Raw genomic sequence first — 19,580 nt, forward strand, 5'->3', positions numbered from 1 at the left:
TCACTGAGGCAGAGCCTGATAATGTACTTTTGGTATACAATTACCTGTTTCTTCAGCCAGTTAGTTTCTTAATGTTCTGTTGAACATAGTTCAGAGTTATTAAATGGATATTACATGTATTTGAAACCAACATTTAGGATCATCAAATAGAGTGTGCAAATAGATTGTGTGGTATATTAGAAATAGGGGACACTTACGTGTGGGATTTTTCCCTAAACTTCAGAATATAGGTGCAATATTAACAATTGAAGGGCAAATAGTGCTGGGTTTTTCATTTTTTTCAGTTCTAAACATAGCTGCAGTACTTGACATTTATGTACGTATTGCTATTAGCTTTGGGAAAGTTGTTTGGTAATGCCTAGCAAAAATAGTGAAGGAATGAGCTGTGAAGCTGGGCTTGGTTGTGCAAGTCTGTAGGTTTTGGTATTTTTGGAAGGGGTTGCTCTGAAGTGCATCCTCTCGTAGAGGATAACTATAACAGGATTTCTCAGTTGTTAGTGCTTGACATAATGGTCAAGGAAAAAAAAATGGAAACCAGCTAATAATTTTTTGTGGGTAGGAAGGAATAAAATTTATTGAATTAATTTCTCAAATTAACTAGAGGAGAGAGGAGGAGACAATGTGAGAGAACACAAAATATTAGCTCAGTTGTTATGACTGTGTAAATAGGAAAATGATTGCTTATAGTAGCTGTTGTAGACATTAACTTTGAAGTATCCATGCTCCTATATAACCAAAAATGTTCTGTCCTGCATGGGGACATTGGTGTCAGGACTGTTGTGAAAAATTATGCAGGAGAATTCAGGAGTTAGATGCCTTTGAGGATGAGCTTGGTAGTGTTTTTCTTATACTATCTCTTTTTGTTTTTACAGATGGTAAGGTTATAGTAACTCCAGAGTCCTCTGACTTCTTTCTAGTCTGTACACTTTGATTCTTTTTTTTCTTCCATCTAATGAATTTAAATATCTTCAGTAAACCAGTTGAAGAAACATTTTTATACCTCTACTATAGAAATTTTTAACAGGCTTTTTTTTTCCAGATGGCTTGACTGCTCTTTCATTTTCCATCAGTTCCTTGACTGTGATTGGAATGTTGGCAGCTATCACTTACACAGTAAGTTGCTATATGATACTTGAAGTTATCACATGTTGCACCTGTGCAAAAAACTGTCATCATGCTAAAAAGCTTCAACAGTGTCTTCTAGATCTGACTTTTCATGGTTTGAAACACTGCTTCTGAGTTTTTTGAATGAGAGAAAAACTTTTTTACTGCAAGTTGAACTGCTGTTTCAGTGCTTGAGCACAGGTCAAGCTTCAATTCAGTGTGTTTCTGCAAGGGGAAGTAATGTCATTCGCTATGGCTTGTAACACATTCACTAGTTCCTCCAGGTTTTAAGTCTCTCTTTGTTCATCCAGCAGTGGAGAACTAAAGGTTGGGTTTTTAGTCATTGAACTATGACATAAGCTAGACCTGGTCTAGTCAGTCTATAATACTGAATATAATCTGCACTGCAACGTCTCAACTTTTTTATTTCTACAGAGTTGTACAATGAAAAATCTAGCAGAAAACTTGATTTATAAAGAAATATGCAAAAATGTCTCTTTTGTGAAAGACTGTTCTTCATTCAATAAATGAAAAAGCAGTGTCTGTAACAGAGCTTGTTTCACAGTTCTGTTGGCAAAATTTGAGTAAGGGTTAAATATCTATGCATGCCAAGATTCAGTTTTGGTTATGAAGAATCTGCAGCATATTCTGTTCTGTGTGCTCTAAAGGTAAAATTTTGCCACAAAGATGAATCTTTAAAGCTTAAACTAGCTGTGGACAAAGCTTTAAAATTTCTCATAAGTGTGTTACTTACAGGCTTTAGTCTTTAAATTATGCCTTTTCTTAAATTACTTTCTCCCATTGCATCTTGGTTCTAACATTGTAAAGTTGTTCCTGTGTAGCTTTGCTAGTGAATTCTAAGTTGTTCTGTAACAATAGCTCATGCAGTAAGTTATTTTGAAGCATTGCTAGCCTAGCAGGTGTTTTGTGGTAGCTTGTCAGGTGAAGGATAAATGGATAAAATAATAATGAAATAAGGATATAGTAGAGGGAAGACTGTTTCAGCCATAACTCAGTAAGGGAGTGAACTAATGACTACACTACCTTTAGACTTCTAGGTTGAATAGCAAGTATAGGTTTGTACTAGTGACTTCAGCTGATTTAAGTTAAGCAAAATGAGTGGCAATTTAGTACAAGTTTGTAGATAAAAGTGTCAGAATACTGACATCTCAGTGGTCATCAGGTTCTGCAGTTGAAAGAGCAATTTGGCAGATCAGCTAGTATCTCACATGAGTTGAATTGCTCTCAGCCCCCTTGACTAAGTCCTTTAACTTAATCTAAAACAACAGGTATTACTTCAAACATCTTCTGATGTGGGTCACTAAGTCATTCAGGGTATATTGCCGGCATCCGATAAAGGAATCATTTATGTTGGAGAAGACCTTTAAGATCGTGAAATCCAACTGTTAACCTGACACTACCACCTCCTCCACTAAATACTGCTGCTGAACACCACATGTACATGTCTTTTGAATATTTTCAGGGATGATGACTTAACCACTTGTCTGGGCAGCCTGTTTGAGTGCTAGACAACCCTTTCAGTGAAGTTCTTCCTTCTATCCAATCTAAACCTCCCCTGTTGCAACTTGGGATCACTTCCTCAGTGTTACTTGGGACAGTATCTGTATCACGTGCTGGTCAAAAAACCTTTGCTTAGCCTATAATAACATGTCAACTTTTAAATTTCTTTCCTTTGATTATAGAAGGTAAGATGAATCTCCTGTTCAGTTGCATTGCTGCATATGTATTGTTTTCTAACCTCTTTGAGACAATAAGAACCAAGTCGTTAGCTGTGAGTGTTCTCCGTTTTTTCAAACTAACCAAGTATGGTTTTGTAATTGTTAGTAAACATCTGTAAGCATCTAACATGCAAGGTTATTTTGCACAAATTTATTGTTGACTGAAATGGAACAATGTAAAAAGCATTTGGAAGTTCTATAATTCATTGCTAATATTTCCTACTTTTGATATTATTTTCTGTTTATTTTTGAGATAATAGGTTGGTTGTCAGCATCATTCAACTGAGTATCACAATATGCTTCTGTACTCAAAACTAACTGAACCTGGAAATATGACTGCTTCCTGTTTAATGCTAAATCACTGTGTGCTGAGTTGTCTGTGTGGTTTCTCAGATGAAGAGAACACCTACACCTCTGCCCTCAGTGTTGTTGCCTTAGTCTTTCTATGTTCAGGACTTTTTTTGTCTTCCTAGATATGGAACTTGAGCAGTAAATGAGGTGGAACATAAAGCATGAGAGCTGAAATAGTGTTCTTTTGCCTTAGTTATTATTATTTTAAGCTAATTTGCTGCTTTGAAAACTCAACTGAGCTGTCCATGCAAATATCTGGAGCATGGAATTGTGATTTATTTTGTGTTTAACTGCTGTATTGGATCCTTCTGAAACTATCCTTGTGTTTTACAGTAAGTGGCAAGGTATAGAGGTGGAAATGGAGGAGCTGTTTCGTAGAAGTTTTAGGGATGAAGTCACACAAGGTGGTTGTCCACCTGATATGAGTGCTTTTTGTAATTACTAGCAGGTGATCATAGAATCTTGGGCTGAAACAGTAAGCTGGTACTGATAAAAGGGTGGACTGAGGTACAAACGTGTCACTGAGAACCACTTAGAAGATCTGTGCTCTCAAAGTTGGAGCAGGAATAGATGGTTTTTTTTGTACTCTTTAGTGTACTCTTTCATAATACTTTGCCCACTACTGGCGATGGTCAGGCTTCTGTATGTAAGCAGTTTCTACCAGTTACAGCATGAGCAGTGCTGCTTTCATGTCCTGAAGAGTGGACTGAGTGTGACCTTGACAGCTGTGGATGCTAACTGCATTCCAGTTAATATTGTGGATTGATCTTTTGCTAGTGGAATGACTTAATGTCTAAGTTGCTTCAGTAGTGAGAAGTTCCTGAGCTGTCACATTTTCCTAAGCCTCAGAGGTTGTCCCAGAGTATAGCCTCTCAGTCTCTACCAGTTTGGATTACTCCACTCTACTTGAGAGGAGGAGAAGCATAATTCTGAACGGAATAACTGATTTCACATTTTTTCTTGATACTTTCCTGTTGTGTTATGGATTTTTTCTGGTTTAGTCTTGTATTTTAAAAAAATCAGGTTTAGAGAAGACAAAGGCATTAGTGCAAGTCTGTGAGGCATTGTTTTTAATGCTTGTCTCTGACTTCAGACACCTGAAAACTAAGCAGTTTGGTTCCTGTATTTTTCAACCAGCTTTTGACATACGTATCAAATTGTCCCGGTTTCTAAATGTGTTTGAGACCTTTGTGCTTAGTCATCAAACCACTCTTTGATAATCAGTGGTAGATATTTTTCAGTACAGAAAAGAATACCTGTGTAGAAGAGTGAACACAAGAACAAAGACACCTACTTCAGAATTTTCCACAAATGTTTACTAGATGATGGAAAAAAGGTAGAGAATAGAGGGTGAAACAATGTGCAGTATCTGAGCTCTCTCCCTGAAGAGTAGTAGTCTTGGATCTTTGACTCGTACTTGTTAAGAGTTGAGGATTTGTAGTAGAGATGTAACTGCCTTTTCAAACATTCCTCTGACTTCTGAGTATCCTCAGTCTGTTCCATTGTCAGTGTTGCAACTGTATTGTTAAAGGGAGGCTAAGAACAGGTGTATCTGGTCTTCTCTATACTCATAGTCACCTTTTTACTTTTACAAAAAATGTATTCTAAATGAACTTTTAATGAAGGTTATGTGTTAGCAAATACTTTCATACCTAATTAAGAGTGAGTTTGCGTTGAATGCCTACTACTTCAACACAAAGTACTAAAAGTAAATGGGAATGCTGTGCCTACATTGATTGCACTTGACTGATTTCATCTTAGTGTTATTTATGGAAGAGTACCATGAAACAGGTGAATCAAATGATTCCATTTAAATAGCCTGGAGTGCAACTTATCTATTTTTCAATTAGTGAAACATCTGTTAACAGTACTGCTTTGTGTGGCCTTCAGTGTGAAGAATTATATCATGGCTGTTCTAAAATTGTACTTCTATATTGTGGTACTGCACAATACCATGAGAAGTTGGGGAAAGGAGGCTTTGGTACTGGCAGCAGGTAGCCTCCAATTTGAGTAGATGCTGGGAGCAAAAGCTCACCTTTGCATATGTGTGCTCCTAGTCTTTCTGTATTGAAAGCATATTCTTCAGCTTCCGCAGGAGGGATGCGGAGGGAGTGATGTTCTTGAGATTATAAATGGCTACAGTTCAAATTATTAAGATAACAAATTTATCTCAATGATCAATCTAACTAAAGTCTGTTTTTTAAGGAGTTCCATCAGCATTAATCCAGTGTTTAGGCTTTTTTAATGTCCAGATTGATTTCATTTAGTATTCTGAAGTACATGGTGAGCTATTCATGCACCATAGAACAGACTTCTTAGACCACACAATGTAACATTTGGTATGGGTTTTTGGGGGAGAAAAGATTGTGGATAGGGGACAACACAAATTAAGGCATGTTGAACCAGGGTTATTCACAACTGAGGTCTTAGGTTACTGAGTGTGATAAAAAGGTAGATAACTCTGCAGTTCAATGTGATTTTTAGACTAGCTTGTCATTAAAATCAGTTCACTAAATTTGACCTACTGATACATGCAGACAAAAGCTTTTCTCATAGGTTGAGGGGGGGAAAAGCAGAATTTTGCTGTTGACTTGTGGGCTTCTGAATGGGGTAGCATGAAATACACTGTTAAAGGCAAAGATGATAAAGAAATAAAACTCATTTGGTATGAAAATGTCATTAATTCCTCAATTTCTGTGAAATGCTAGTTAGGAATTTGGGGAGGGATTAGTAATACATATTGAATCTGAAAGCATCTCTTCCCTGAAGATAAATCATGGGAAGTGTACTAACATAGAAATTACCAGCTTAAGGAGTTAATGTACAAGTTGCTTCTCTAAAGGAAGGTCAGCGATTTCCTTAAAATGATTTTCAGTGAGTTCATACAGAAGATGGTGCATTTTTTTCAGATGCTCTAGGTTAAAAGCAAGAGTTATTGTAAGAATTAGTTTTTAATTTGAGTTTTATGCTTGCTGTGAAACATATTTGGGGTCAACAGCTAACATTTGAATAAAAGAATAAATTAAATGTTTTGTGGCGTTTAACACCATGACATTCTAAATGAGAATAAAAATGAGATGCAAGGAAGATTATGGAGGAGTAAAAGGACTGTTTAGAAAGCTTAACTCCACACAAAGTGAAAAAGAAATGGGCTTGTGTTTATCTCTCTGTGATGATGTTTGGGACAAGCCTACATAATGCGGCAACTGTGGCTTCTCTGCACCCCAGTGAGGCCACATCTGGAGTTCTGTGTCCAGCTCTGAACTGTCCAGTACAAGAGATGGAACTGTAGGAGGAGGTCCAGTGAAGTGCCACAGTGCCTTTGAGGGAAGGCTGAGAGCTAGCGTTGTGTAGTGTAGAAAAAATGGAGGTTCAGGGAAAAGCTTATCATTACGTACAAATATCTGAAAGAAGAATGCAAGGAGTTTGGAGCCAGGCTCTTTTCTGTGGGACCAGGGGCAAAGGGCACAAACTGAAACACAGGAGGATCTATCTGGACATCAGGAAACATTGTCACTATGAGGGTGGCTAATCACTGGCACATGTTGTTCAGGTTGTGGAGTCTCCATTATTGGAGGTACTCAAGAGCTGTATGGATGTGGTCCTGGGCAGGTAGCTCTAGATGACGCTGCTTGAGCAGAGCTGTTGGAAGACGTCTCTAGAGGTCATGTGGCCCAACCTCAGGGCTTCTGCTGTCTGGCTGCTATGTGGATCTGCTGGGTTTTAGTAGTGGTACTGATGCATGGCACTTAACCAGGTTATATGTACCTCATGGTGTGAGATGTCCTCTCTGTTTAATTTTAGCTTTAGGCTATGAAAAGCTTGAAGGCACAGTGATCAACAACTTTGGTTCTTCACTGGATTAATTAAATTCCATAGTACTGGTTTTACTGTTACAACCTTGCTTAGGATGGACAACATTTTGTTCCATCACAGCTGTTACTTTGTCAGTAAATCATTTATTAGAGATTATTATTATTATTTATTCACCTCAGTACAGCTAATGTTTAAAGAAGTGCAGTGGGAACCTTGATGAAAAATCAATATGCAGTATCTTCAGAGAAGTAGGTAGTTCTAAGCTTTAGTAACTACTCACTTTTGCAAAGCTATGTCAGAGGATAGTAATTTTTAAGTAGCTTGATAGGTGGCAATTCTTATAAGCTCTGTGTGTTAGTCGAGGGGAGAACATGCCTGTTCTAGGGGGGGAGGGAAACAAACCCAACTAATGCTTACTCTTAACCAAAGCAACACAAATTACCTTTTCAATCGTTTTGTAACTTTAAAGGCCTGGTTATTCAAGAAGTAAAGTTGCCTGGTTCTACAAATGGATGTAAAAATAAAATGTAAAATTCAAAATGTAAAGTAACTCTGTGTGGCTAAAAATGGTTTTGTGTGACTAACTTTGAGTTGATCCTTATTAGTTTTGTCTTCTAGAATAGAATATTAAATTCAGAGTTAATGTTGCGTTTCCTTGCTGAATACACCAAAGAATAGTCTTTTGACATTAATTGGCACTTGAGGAGTAAGATGTGACTAGGGAAGATATGTATTCTAAATTTTTAGGTTTCTATGGGAAAAATACTTAGGTTTTTTTTTCAAAAGTATAGACCAAGTCTATGAATGCTCACATGGTAGATATGGTAATATTACTGACGAGCATAAACATGTGCTGTTTTAGTCAAGTAAGTAGAATGTTTAAATAAGTCATGTTTTAACTTACTGTTTTAGTGTTGCTCAATTTTCAACATACTCTTGAATTGATAATTGCTTTTCTGCTTTAATAACATGAAGTGTACTTTTTTTGTTATGCACAATATAGAAGTACAGCACTTGTTATTTAAAATTGTTTTGTAAGAAATGTGAACAAATGGGGGAATCTATAAGTCTGTGACCTTGATGATTTATACTGTCACCTTTCTATATCTATAAATACAGAATATAACAAGGAAATTATAAATTAGGGATGAAGAGCTTTGTTTGAAACAGTTTCACAGATGATCTAGTTTACATCTATTCTTTCATTAATGTGTTTTTGCATTGAAATGGGTTTACATTGCCTTAGGTATTAATACAATAGCTGTTGTCAGACATTATTCTGCCTTGAATTCAAATAGCAGTCTGGAGCTAACTCACACAAGGATAGACCGATTAATTTTTTGAGTGATCTTGTGCATCTCATTTAGCATGTCCTTGAAGGATGATTATAATTGGCTGTCTAATTTCTCCAAAACAATTTAGTAAGCATTATTTGATTTCTTCTGAAACAGTCAAGTGATCTTTTTTCCTTCATCTTGAAGGGAGAGTATGTTACAAAGCTCACTTTCTCTACTAATGAATTTAATGACCTCTTTACACACTTTTGTCCTTAGTATGATATACTTTTCTTGCAGCTGACTTATTTTTGACAGCCAAAAATCTTAAAACCTTTTATAATCTGTCTAAGCTTTAAAGCATTAGTTCACTACCGATTTTTTTTCTTTTATGTGGATATCAGTTATTGAGAAATGCAGAAGTTAGTAACATTCATTGTCATTACCACTTTGTTGCTTCAATGTCAGTTCTTAAGTAGAAAAGAAATGTAGTTATTTGGTTATGTTCACTTCTTCATGAAGCAGTAAACTGAACTAGCAAACCAATTTGAGTGTTCTTTAAAAGCATGATTTCTACTATGCTCTTGGAGAACTGTAGATATTAAACTGCTGGATCAATAATAGTTTTGTACTTTGAGGCGTTAGAATTACAGCTTGAAAGCTGGTTCATCTTTTTGTTTGGTTGTGAACACTCTTGTAAGCCTGATGGAGCAATTCAGAAGATGGCAACTGGGCAAAATAGTTATATTCAATATTACAACTGACTCAGTTAACTTTTTTACATGTAAGTCCAGCAAGCACAAGTTCACTGTGTAATAGAACTGTAGAGCAGAGGATGTCATGCTTGTTTCTGCCTCTTGCCAACCTTGACTGCATTTTCTCTCCGCTTAAACATTGACAAATCAGTGAGAGAATTTTTTAATCTGGAGGAGAAAAAACATGAATATGAAAACTGAAGGTGAATGTGTAGCAGCAAGATACTGCAGTGCTGAATGTTAGAGAAATGGATAGAACAATACACTGGCATTTCTTGCACACACTGGATGAAGCATTTCAGTTTGGTCAGTCTACTCCACGATTTAACATTTTTTAGTTATGTTTTTAAAAAAAGTACATGCTGTTTTAACAACTGAAGACTGGATACTAAAATGTCCATAAAAAAACCTGAGATGGTACAAGTTGATGTATCAATGTTTTTTTTTCCAAGCTATATAGCATAAACTTATATTAAAAAAACCCCAAAACTAAGAAATCTGCCCTCCAAATCCCCAAATCGAAATAAAGCCCAAACCAGCAATATCTCATCTGTCCATGATACAGTTTGCTATCTTCAGATACATTTCAGATGTTTTCTCCCTTGCTCTTCTCAAACACTGTCACTGTTTGCCTTGCTTAATGGTATTCTGGAGACCAGGTTCTTGAATTCCAATTTTTCTTTAGAATGGTGGTATATGTAGATAGGCAGAGATAGACAGATTTCTGTCATGTGAGAAAGTAGGTGTCTGTTACTTGTAGAATCAGATGACTTCTCAAGAAAACTGTCCTGTCTGTGTGCTCAGAGGATATGGATACAGTTTCATGGAAGGTGGAGTCCTAATTTGTCCTGCATAAGCTCAAAAGTGTCACCTGTATTGTGATGCACTTTCATATGTCGTACTATTTCGAACCAGTTGGACTAACTTACCTACTTCATCAGAAACAGTGCTGACAAAGGTTCATTGTATCCATATGAGAAAGTTCACTGTATGCAACTGAACTGGATCAATTAGTGTAAGGTATAAAATGTATCATAATACAAAGCCAATCCAAATTTAAAGTTAATTAATCTATGAATACAGAAATCTACTTTTATACCAAAATGCTCTTGTAATTGAGAAGCTTTGTTGTTGGGCATTCATAGTGAAACAAACAGATATGACTTGTATTTCTTAAAAGCAGTAATAGACTTTTTCATCATTTTTCATCAGTCTAGTTAGCAGAGTTGAAACCTTTGTCTTTCATGGTCACACTTTCAGGTGAAGTCTTGCAACAAACTATTGTGAGAAAACAAGAGTTTGAATATTTGTATATTTGAAGTTGAGGGCATTTCTTTGGCCTTTTGTAGAGCGATTATAGTTGTCTTTTCATTTGGCTGTTCCATGTGAGTTCACTAGAGGGCAGTGCTACGCAAGAAATATTTGTGTATTAATTTCTCCACTTTGCACACGATGATATATACACCTTTTAAAACACCTCAGTGGTAGCACTTAAAAGCCACATCTGCTTGGTATATGAACCTCTAAAAATAAATGGAAGTCTTTCTGCTGTGCTACACAGGTACTTTCTGATTATTTCTTGAAATTGCAAGCCCAATTCTTAAATGTCTTTAACTAGAACAAGTTGTTAAAGTACCTTTGATTACAGTGGTGGTTCTGTACCAAACTGATCAGAAACAACTTAACCTGTTCTGTTTGATATCTAACAGGGAAAGATTATCCTGTCTGTGCCACAAGTTAAATGTTAGACCACATCTTATTAGCTGAAGGTAGTAGATGTAGAAAGTAAAATGTAATCAACTGCTAGTTGAACTGTAATGCATGATGTCTTCAGACTTTTTGCAGTAGGTGTTCAAAGTTAGCCTTAACTCTTTTCTAAAGGCATTTGCTATATAAACTACAATATGGGATTTTTTCAGTGTGTTCATGGCTTATCTGGTTGATTATTAGGTGTTCCCACCTTAATATACCCTTTTCAGTGGAACGTGATGGTAACTTGTGCAATTTAAAAAACGTTAAACTGGCAGTTACGGTTCCTAGCAGAGAACCTTTCTGATTCTTCAGAATATTGAAGTCTTGATCCATTATGTAATTGCTTGCTGCAGCTTCTGTAAAATATGATTTTACAACTTGTCTCAACTTTACTTGTTTTCTATCTTCTGCTATTGATTGGTAACATACCAGACAACTAATAAGACACATTATTCCCTTATCTGGCCATGGGCTATGTGAGTTCAGCAAATCTGAAGTGTTGTAAGGTGCTGAGTCTGCACGAGACCAATGGATCCTCCTTCAGAATCTTAACTCTAGAGTGATGGGAGAACAGATGGTTAGGAAGGACAGGGATACAGGAAATGTGAAGATTAGGGAAACTAGAAGCAACACTCATGTAATATCTTAGGTATTTTAGTGCTCTCTTTGGAGCACAGAGTATATTTGGGTTCATTGACATGCTGAGACAACAGCTAGAGTATGCTTCTTGCTGTTCATGAATACTGTTTACACACAGTATCAATAAGCATTGTGTTACTTGTCTTCAGTGAGTTACAGGCTTTTGCTTTTACTGATGACAGATTTATCTGCAAGTTCCTGTCTTAGTCCTAGCTACCACTTCTGTGAAAAACAAATAAGAAATCTTAAGAGCTTTGTTTAGACTGTTGTTTTTATAGGACAGGTAAGTTGATTTTTCTGTGGCTTTAAGTGGGTTTTTTTTTCTCTTCTGTAGAGTAGAAGGCTAATTACTTCAAGAAATCTATGAAGTATGACTTTCATCCATCCAGACATTATCTGTATTGCCCTTGGGCAGACTCAAATCAGAAAGACATACCTGCTCAGGGGTCATGCCTTTAACTTGTACTTACTAGATCATGACTCCTAGGTTTGGTTTTCCAGACCTTAAGCTAACTGATGAGGGTGGTTTCTTATAGTTTGTAGGGATTCAAGATGGGAATCTTCTCTAAGAGATACTTTTTAACTCTTTAGATTTGTGTTTTCCTACTGTAAAATGGGTTTTTGATAAAGTGTTCGGCAGATTCAGTAACAGCACAGAGAGCAACCTGAAACTTGAAAGACTTAACCTTGCAGTATCTGTTATCAGGTACCAGCCTGAACAGTTAGTGGCTAGTAGTAGATTCAGTTCTTTAGCATCTGTGTGCAAAAACCAACTATACTGTAGTGGTCTGCTACATTTAAATGTCTGTTTTTACTCTTCAGTGTGGTGCCTCTTCTCTGATTCAACACTTCTAGGCAAAGGTTTTCTAAAATCCTGGAAATTGTTGTTTTAAATATGTAAATATGTCAAGGTGGCTTTTTATTGAAATTAATGGATATAAATTGTCTTAAATGCTTTAAAAGCTCTTCTGGTGTGTTTTGATTCATATTTCAAACTTTGAATCAATAATTTGTTTCGGGACTAAGCCCTCTCTTGGCTTTTTAATGTACAGTGTTGGTTTTCCTCTGCTATCTTGAATACATTGCTTGCTTGTTGAGTTGCAGGTGCCCAAAATAATAGCTCATGAATAAGTTAATGCTAGCACTAACCCAGGGAATTAGAACTTTGTTTGGGGCAACCTTAAACTTCTGATTCAACCTGAAGGGAAATACAGCCCTGAAACTGAGCTAATACAGCTTCTGTTCAGACTGTATTCTGTTAAGATGACTCATCTTTCTGTCCTTCATTCTATCTAATGTGGCTTTTTCCCTCACTGATGACGGGAGGCTTACTTGCATAATCATCTCATTATTAGCATCTTTGGTATTCAAAGAGGGAACTAAGACTGCCTTGATCACTAGAGCAAGCTTGGTATTCAAGTATGTAATTCTCATCTGCAAAAAGAGCAAAAGGATGCATCACTTCGTACACAGTAAACTGACTCTTAAACTTAGATTTATAGCTCTGAATTTTATTCCTTAACTATCTCTGAGTAAATACTTGATAGGTGTTAGTTGATGGTAACTGTTTAAAGAACAGATGGAAGCCTGTCCTTAATGGTGAAATATAATTGCTTCTAAGCTTAGGTTTGTAAAATTTTGTAAGCCGTGTAGATGACAATCATAGCAGCCTCTTACATTTGTTTTTATTTGTCTTTGACTCTGATTGGAATTGTTTTGGCTTCCACAGAGCGACCTTGGTTAGATTGAAAGCCTACATTCTAGTTAAGAAATTGACTGGTGTTTGTACTTACACCTAAATGCTGGACTACTAGCAGCCAGATCTAGGGAGCTCTTCAGGATCAGTGTGTGTCCAATAATATCTAGTCTTTGTAAACTATGTAGATGATGTGGTTTAGGATCTTGTTGCTTGCAGAGTGAAACTTATTTATGGTCTCTGTCAGATAATGTGTATTGAAGTGGTTATTAATTTCATAGTTGATGTGGCTTTGTGCTACAAGAATAGTAAATAAGACCCTTTTGATAAAGGGCCTTAGAAATGGGTGTTGATGGCAGGATATACAGCATGTTGAAAAAAATGCCAAAACGATTTTCAGTGTCTTTTGAAGTATAATGCATGACATGTTAGTATATCTCAGTAGGTTCTTAAATAAGTCAAATCAAGTCTTGTGTATAGAAAGCTCATGTGATCTGACAGCATACATGGTGGTGATGTAACACACTATCATTTGTGTTAAATCTATTATCAGTGTGAAATCTAAAGCTGTGAGCAGAGGGAGTGGTATTCCTATGAAAATCTCTAAAATGACTCCTTGCTGAAGTTTGTCAATGTTCAGATATCAAGCACTGTAGTAAAACTGCGTGTGTGGCTGTGATTAAGAGGAAAACAAAAGAACCTTCTTTCTGAGCTCTGCACCAAGAACAGTCAGTCACCAACAGCCTCCTACCCACAGAATAATAAATAAAAAGCCTATGGCTAATGTCTCTAAACTGCTTGAACAAGAAGAAACTTACGGCTTTGGCCTATGTATCTAATACTCATATGGCAGCAGGAAGGAAATAGTGGCATTTTCCTGTTTACCTTGCCTCAAGTACCTGTTTGTTAGTGGAAAGCTCACAGTCTTTGCATTGGAAAAAATCTGGGCATAGTGTTGATGTAGCAGCTGGCAAATGCTTTGTATGGTATAATATTTATAACTAGAAGTAAATGCCAACAAAATTTGAGTGTGAACACTAGCTAAGCAGTCTTGGAATGTAACTAAGTTTAGGTGTTCATCTAGTTTCTGCTGGGTCTTTAGTGTAGGTTTTTTAGTAAATCTGCTATTTTTTGCATTTCATTTTAAAAATGGAAGACTACTGACTACAAATAAGTTTTGTGTAATTTATTTTTAAGTGTAAGTTCACTATCTAGAAGTTCCTGAGTTAATGTTTTGATTGTTATCTACAGTGGGCATGCTAAGGACTATGCTTATATGAGGTTTTAACAGATGCTATTGTCTCTGTTCATGAGATGCTTAAGTACTGTTGGAACAATGTGGGATGCTGGACTCTGCATTGTTTGCTATTTTTTCACTCAAAAAAATTGATTGCCTTTAGTCTGTAGAGGAGACTGGGGTGGGGGAAAAAAACAGCAGTGTATGTCTACAACATACATCAGTGTTATCAGATGAAAATGTATGGCAGACAATTTGAGTATGTTTCATTTTTATTTTAGGCTTATGGTATGTCAGCTTTGCCTCTAAACTTGATTAAAGGAACTACCAGTGCAGCTTATGAACGTTTAGAAAACACTGAAGATATTGAAGAAGTGGAGCAACATTTATTAAGGATTAAATCAAAGGTATGGTCTCCACTGTTCTCACTTCCTTAATGATTTTATTCTTGTTTGCCTACTAGCTTATGATCATGCTGTAGAGTTTTTGTTCCAGAAAAAATAACAGGTCAGAAGTGACTAGCTTGCAGTTATTTGAGCTATTTAGAAAAAAATGTAGTCACTTGTATAGTAGTAATCAGATTCTCTTTCAATCCTGTAGCAATAGCTATTTCTGCCTAGCTAATGATGCTGATGAGCTAAGCTCCAACTTCTCCAGTCCTGCTTGGACGTGTGGAGGAAATACTTGACGCTGAGAATATTGACCCTACTTAGTCTGCTACCATATATGACATCCAATTTCTTAATGCTTAGTCAATGTAGTTATCAACACTGGATACTTGCCACATGGAGCTGTCGTGAGTTTGTTTCATCAAACTATTAATCATCTTTATGAAAAAATAACAGCCCCAGACATTCTTGCTTCCCAGTTAATGTACCTTGCTGTTATAAATCACTTCTTTATGAAGGACATACATATGGAAATTTCTGTTCTGAATCCTAAACACCCCTAGGATGTTAACACCATTTGTAAATCCATGCTGGCTTTGCAGCTCACTGGAATGCTTTGCCTAATGTAACCAGAACACTTTTTAGCAACCTAAGACCACAAGCTGAAGGAGGATAAAATTTCTCCTTTCTGTACAGATGTTAGGGATTATCACCCACCCTTTTATCAACCTATTTCAGATAATGATTTTGACCAGTGTTTTAACGGCCTTGAGTGGGGGAATGGGCATTAAGATGCACCATTTTCATCCTGGGAATCCTGTGCTGCTGTGTGCTCTATGATAGTAAGACCTCAGCAGGCTGAAACAATTCCAATAGCCTTCCCTTGATACTTGACTACCTCTACACAGTGTGAGCACCCTTGGTGTTCTAGAAATATTGTTGCATAATGAAACTTAAAGTAGTCCTCTGCAGTTTAAACTGTAAAATTTCAGTTTTATACACAGTACTACTACAACAAAGGCTTGTGTATTACTGATATGAGAAAATGAAGAACTGCTGGAAAATGGAGTTTTGAGTTTGAATGTGTTATGAGTTTGAAAGCAACTGGTCTTGCTGTTTGATCTAGCTAACAAATAGTATCAGAAAGCAGGAAGTCTTATGTCTATATTTTAATGTGACCATTAGGGTAAGCTAACTTTTTTGGTTTGTGGATTATGGTCCTGCATCTGCCTCAGTCTGTAATTGAAATCTTAGTTCTCCAGTTACTTTTGCATGAAGTTTTTTGATTAATATACAGTGGAAATGAAGAATAAAATTATGCCACTTCAATGAAAAGATACGGTATGTAGTATGATCTTCTGTTATTAGTACACTTGGTAGCTTCATTCTGTTAGCCTTAAATAATCAAAGCTTAGACTGTGTTCAAAAAGTCTTTTTCAAGTCAGAAATGCTATTCAGAATATGGAGAATATTTGTTCTTGTTAAAAGTATATAATGATCCTCAATTGAAGTGTTGTGCCTAGAATGTGATCATAGTCTTATAGCCTTTTTGGAAAATTTATCTAATAGTTTAACTTCATTGGGTGTGAACTGTTTCATTATTTGCAGGAAGGCTCTTCTAAAATAAGAATAAACCAGGAAAACTGAATAGGGAATCTTGAAATTCAGAAGTATGTAGCAGAAAACTTAAACTCTAATGTTATCTTTTTTTAATCTAAGGATCAGTTTGTTACACAGTAGCATGAATGTTAGAAACAATTCTTGTTCAGCTACTTTTAATGCCTGCTTTGATGCTTTGGCTTACTAGATTTTAACTGAGATTTCAGCATATGCTACTCAATTTACAACAGAGCACAGTAGCATGTGCTCAATATTTAGAGGCTCAATATTAAAAGTACATTCTTAAAATCAAATAGTTAGCTGGTACATACAACTAATTCTGGGGTTGATGATGCCTCTTGTTTAGATTTCTGTTGAATATATGTGTCTGAGAATCAGATGCCAAGCATTAGAGATTGGCTTAGTTATGAAATTTGTTTGGAAGGAACTTCTGGAAGTCATCAGGCTCAACTCTGCACAGAGCAAGGACCCCTTTGGGGTTAGAGTTATTCAAGTTTCTTCTGGACAGCATTTCTATCTGTAGACTGCCCACTCTGTTGACATTTCTGAATGTTCTCATTGTGAAGAGTGTTTTCTAACACAATAGAAATTCCTCTTATTGCAGCTTGTGACTTTTGCATTTGATCTTCCTGCTATGTATAGAAACAGTGTGAATTATATTACAAAGTCTATGGAGTTGTTACTAAACTAGATGCAAGTCTATCCTCTTGATAATGGGATGAAGCTGGAACACAAAAAGTTCCACTTAAATATAAGAAAAAAAAACTACTGTGAGGGTGAGGGAGCCCTGGCACAGGCTGCCCAGAGGGGTTGTGGAGTCTCCTTCCTTGGACATCTTCAAGACCCACGTGGACACGTTCCTATGTGACCTGATCTAGGTGAACCTCCTTCTGCAGGGGAGTTGGACTAGATGATCTCTAAAGGTCCTTTCCAACCCTACTGTTCTATGATTCAATTTCCTTCCTCTCTTGCATTATTTTTTGTTACCCAGTGCAGAGATGGTCGGCCTCTCTCATCAAGGGATAGACGTTCTGTACAACAACTAGAGGAGAGACTAAGAACACTTCGAAGAAGAGAGAGACATTTGGAATCTATTGAGAAAAGCTGGTGGACTAAATTCTGTGAAGCTATCCGACCTCTAAAGGTAAAAACTTTTCTCACTTTGACACTTAAATGGGGGATTAACTTCCAGCTCTCTTGTCTTATATGTTGTAGGTCAGGTTAATAAATTATCATCCTGAATATCAAATGCCAATTTTTAATTACTCTTCTACTATGCAGTGACAGCCCCATAACAAGCTATTTCAGCTCTTGGAAAACTGTTTACTTCACCTAAAATATGTTTGAGATAGAAAAGGAGCAAGTACAAAGTGATCTAATATAGTGCCAGTGCTGCAGAAAATCTAAGTATCTTTTCTCCGGCTTGTGAAAATAAGAGAAGGATGTAGTGGTTTTGCATGGCCCAGGTTTTAGTAGTGAGGGGGCTATGCAGGTGGCTTCTTTAAAAAAAAAACATCTGTCAGAAGCTTCTCCTGTAGCTGACAGAGCTAATGCCAGTAAATTCTAAGATGGACCCTACACCTAACCTAGGCCTGACCTATTAATGATGGAGGTAATGCCTCTGAATGATGTGTTTGAGAAGGGGAAGAAGTTGCTGTGCAGTTGCTGAACTGCAGCAGGAATAGGGAGTGAGAATGTGAAAACATCTCTGCAGACACTATAACCAAATCTTAAATACCTCCCCCCACCCTTCTCTCTTCCTGGAACTCTCCTTTCTTTCCCCCCCAGCAGCACGGGGGATGGGGGTTGCAGTCAGTTCATTACAGATGCTTTGCTGCTGCTTCTTTTCAGCGGATGGCCTCTTCACACTTCCCACTGCTAGATTGTGAGGTCCTTCCCATGGGAGGCAGCCCTCCACAAACTTCTCCAGCATGGGTCCTTCCTTTACAAACTTTTCCTGCAGGGGCCTCCCATGGGGGCAGCTCCTTACACCCTGCCCACAGGGACAACAGTCCTTCAGGTACTGACTGGTCCAGCCTGAGTCCCTCACAGGATCATGAGTCTTGACAGCAAACCTGCTCTGATGTGGGCTCCTCTGTCCTCATGGACTCCCAGGTCCTGCCAGACACTTGCACTAGTGTGAGCTTCCCACAGAGTCACAGCCTCCTTCAGACATCCACCTGCTCTGGTGTGGGATCCTCCACAGTCTGTGAGTGGATCTCTGCTTCCCGGTGACCTCCATGGACTGTAGGGGCACAGCTGCCTCACTGTGGGCTGCACAACAGGTCCCAGGGGAATCTTTCTTCCAGGGCCTAAGAACCTTCCTCCACTGACCTTGGTGTTTTCGCATTCTCATTCCCTGTTGTTGCTGCAGTTTAGCAACTGCACAGTAACTTCTTCTCTGTCTCAGAGGAGTTATCTCTGTCACTTAATTGGCCAGGCCTGGGTCAGATGTGGGTCCATCTTAGAACTGACTGATGTTAGCCCCATCAGCTACAGGGGAAGCTTCTGGCAGCTCATTGTTCAAAGAAACCACCCCTATAGCCACCTCACTACCAAAAACCTGGCCCACACAAAACCATTAGAAGAGGAACTTTATAGCTGTCAAGTACTGTAGGTTTATCTATGTTACATGTAGCCAGCAGAAGTGAGAGAGAGTTTGAGAATATATGCATTTGAAATGAGCATCTTTCCAAGTATTTACTTGATCAAGAGTAAGCTAGCTGCATGGAAGTTACATCTTGATACTTAACCAGTGCAAGGAGACTGTTAAGAGAGCAAAGCTTTGATCTCTGTCTCTTTTTGATCTTACAATTCCTATTTTAGTACATACCTGGTTTATAAAACAGATGATTATGGAACAGTATTGAAATAAAAAGTATTCTTGCCAACTAGATGTATGAAGAAATTTCAGCATTGCTTAAAACTGTAGACTGCACTTGAAAAGCTGGGGGGGGCTATAAGCTATTTCCTCTAACATAATTGCTCCTGTTAATGCTGAGTGGCAATGATATTGGGCTGAAATTGTAGTGGAACAAAACCTTTCAGTGTGAAATTTAATAGTTATCTTTCTATAATGTGACTTCATCATGCGATGAAGCTGGAACACAAGAAGTTTCACTTAAACATAAGAAAAAACTATTTCACTGTGAGGGTGATGGAGCAGTGGAACAGGCTGCCCAGAGGGATTGTGGAGTCTCCTTCCTTG

At 37.4% G+C, this 19,580-nt stretch overlaps 1 protein-coding gene across 1 annotated transcript in view; it reads left to right on the plus strand.

Annotated features, from left to right (window-relative positions):
* Positions 1 to 19,580, plus strand: part of LMBRD1 (LMBR1 domain containing 1) — a 78,544-nt gene that overhangs the window by 31,133 nt on the left and 27,831 nt on the right. Inside the window, exons 7-9 of the mRNA XM_061989842.1 lie at positions 1,040 to 1,113; positions 14,645 to 14,770; positions 17,364 to 17,516. Of these exons, the coding sequence (XP_061845826.1) occupies positions 1,040 to 1,113; positions 14,645 to 14,770; positions 17,364 to 17,516 (353 nt within the window). The remainder of the gene's footprint in view (positions 1 to 1,039; positions 1,114 to 14,644; positions 14,771 to 17,363; positions 17,517 to 19,580) is intronic.

The sequence above is a fragment of the Colius striatus genome, chromosome 2 (assembly GCF_028858725.1).
Source record: "Colius striatus isolate bColStr4 chromosome 2, bColStr4.1.hap1, whole genome shotgun sequence".
NCBI lineage: Eukaryota > Metazoa > Chordata > Aves > Coliiformes > Coliidae > Colius > Colius striatus.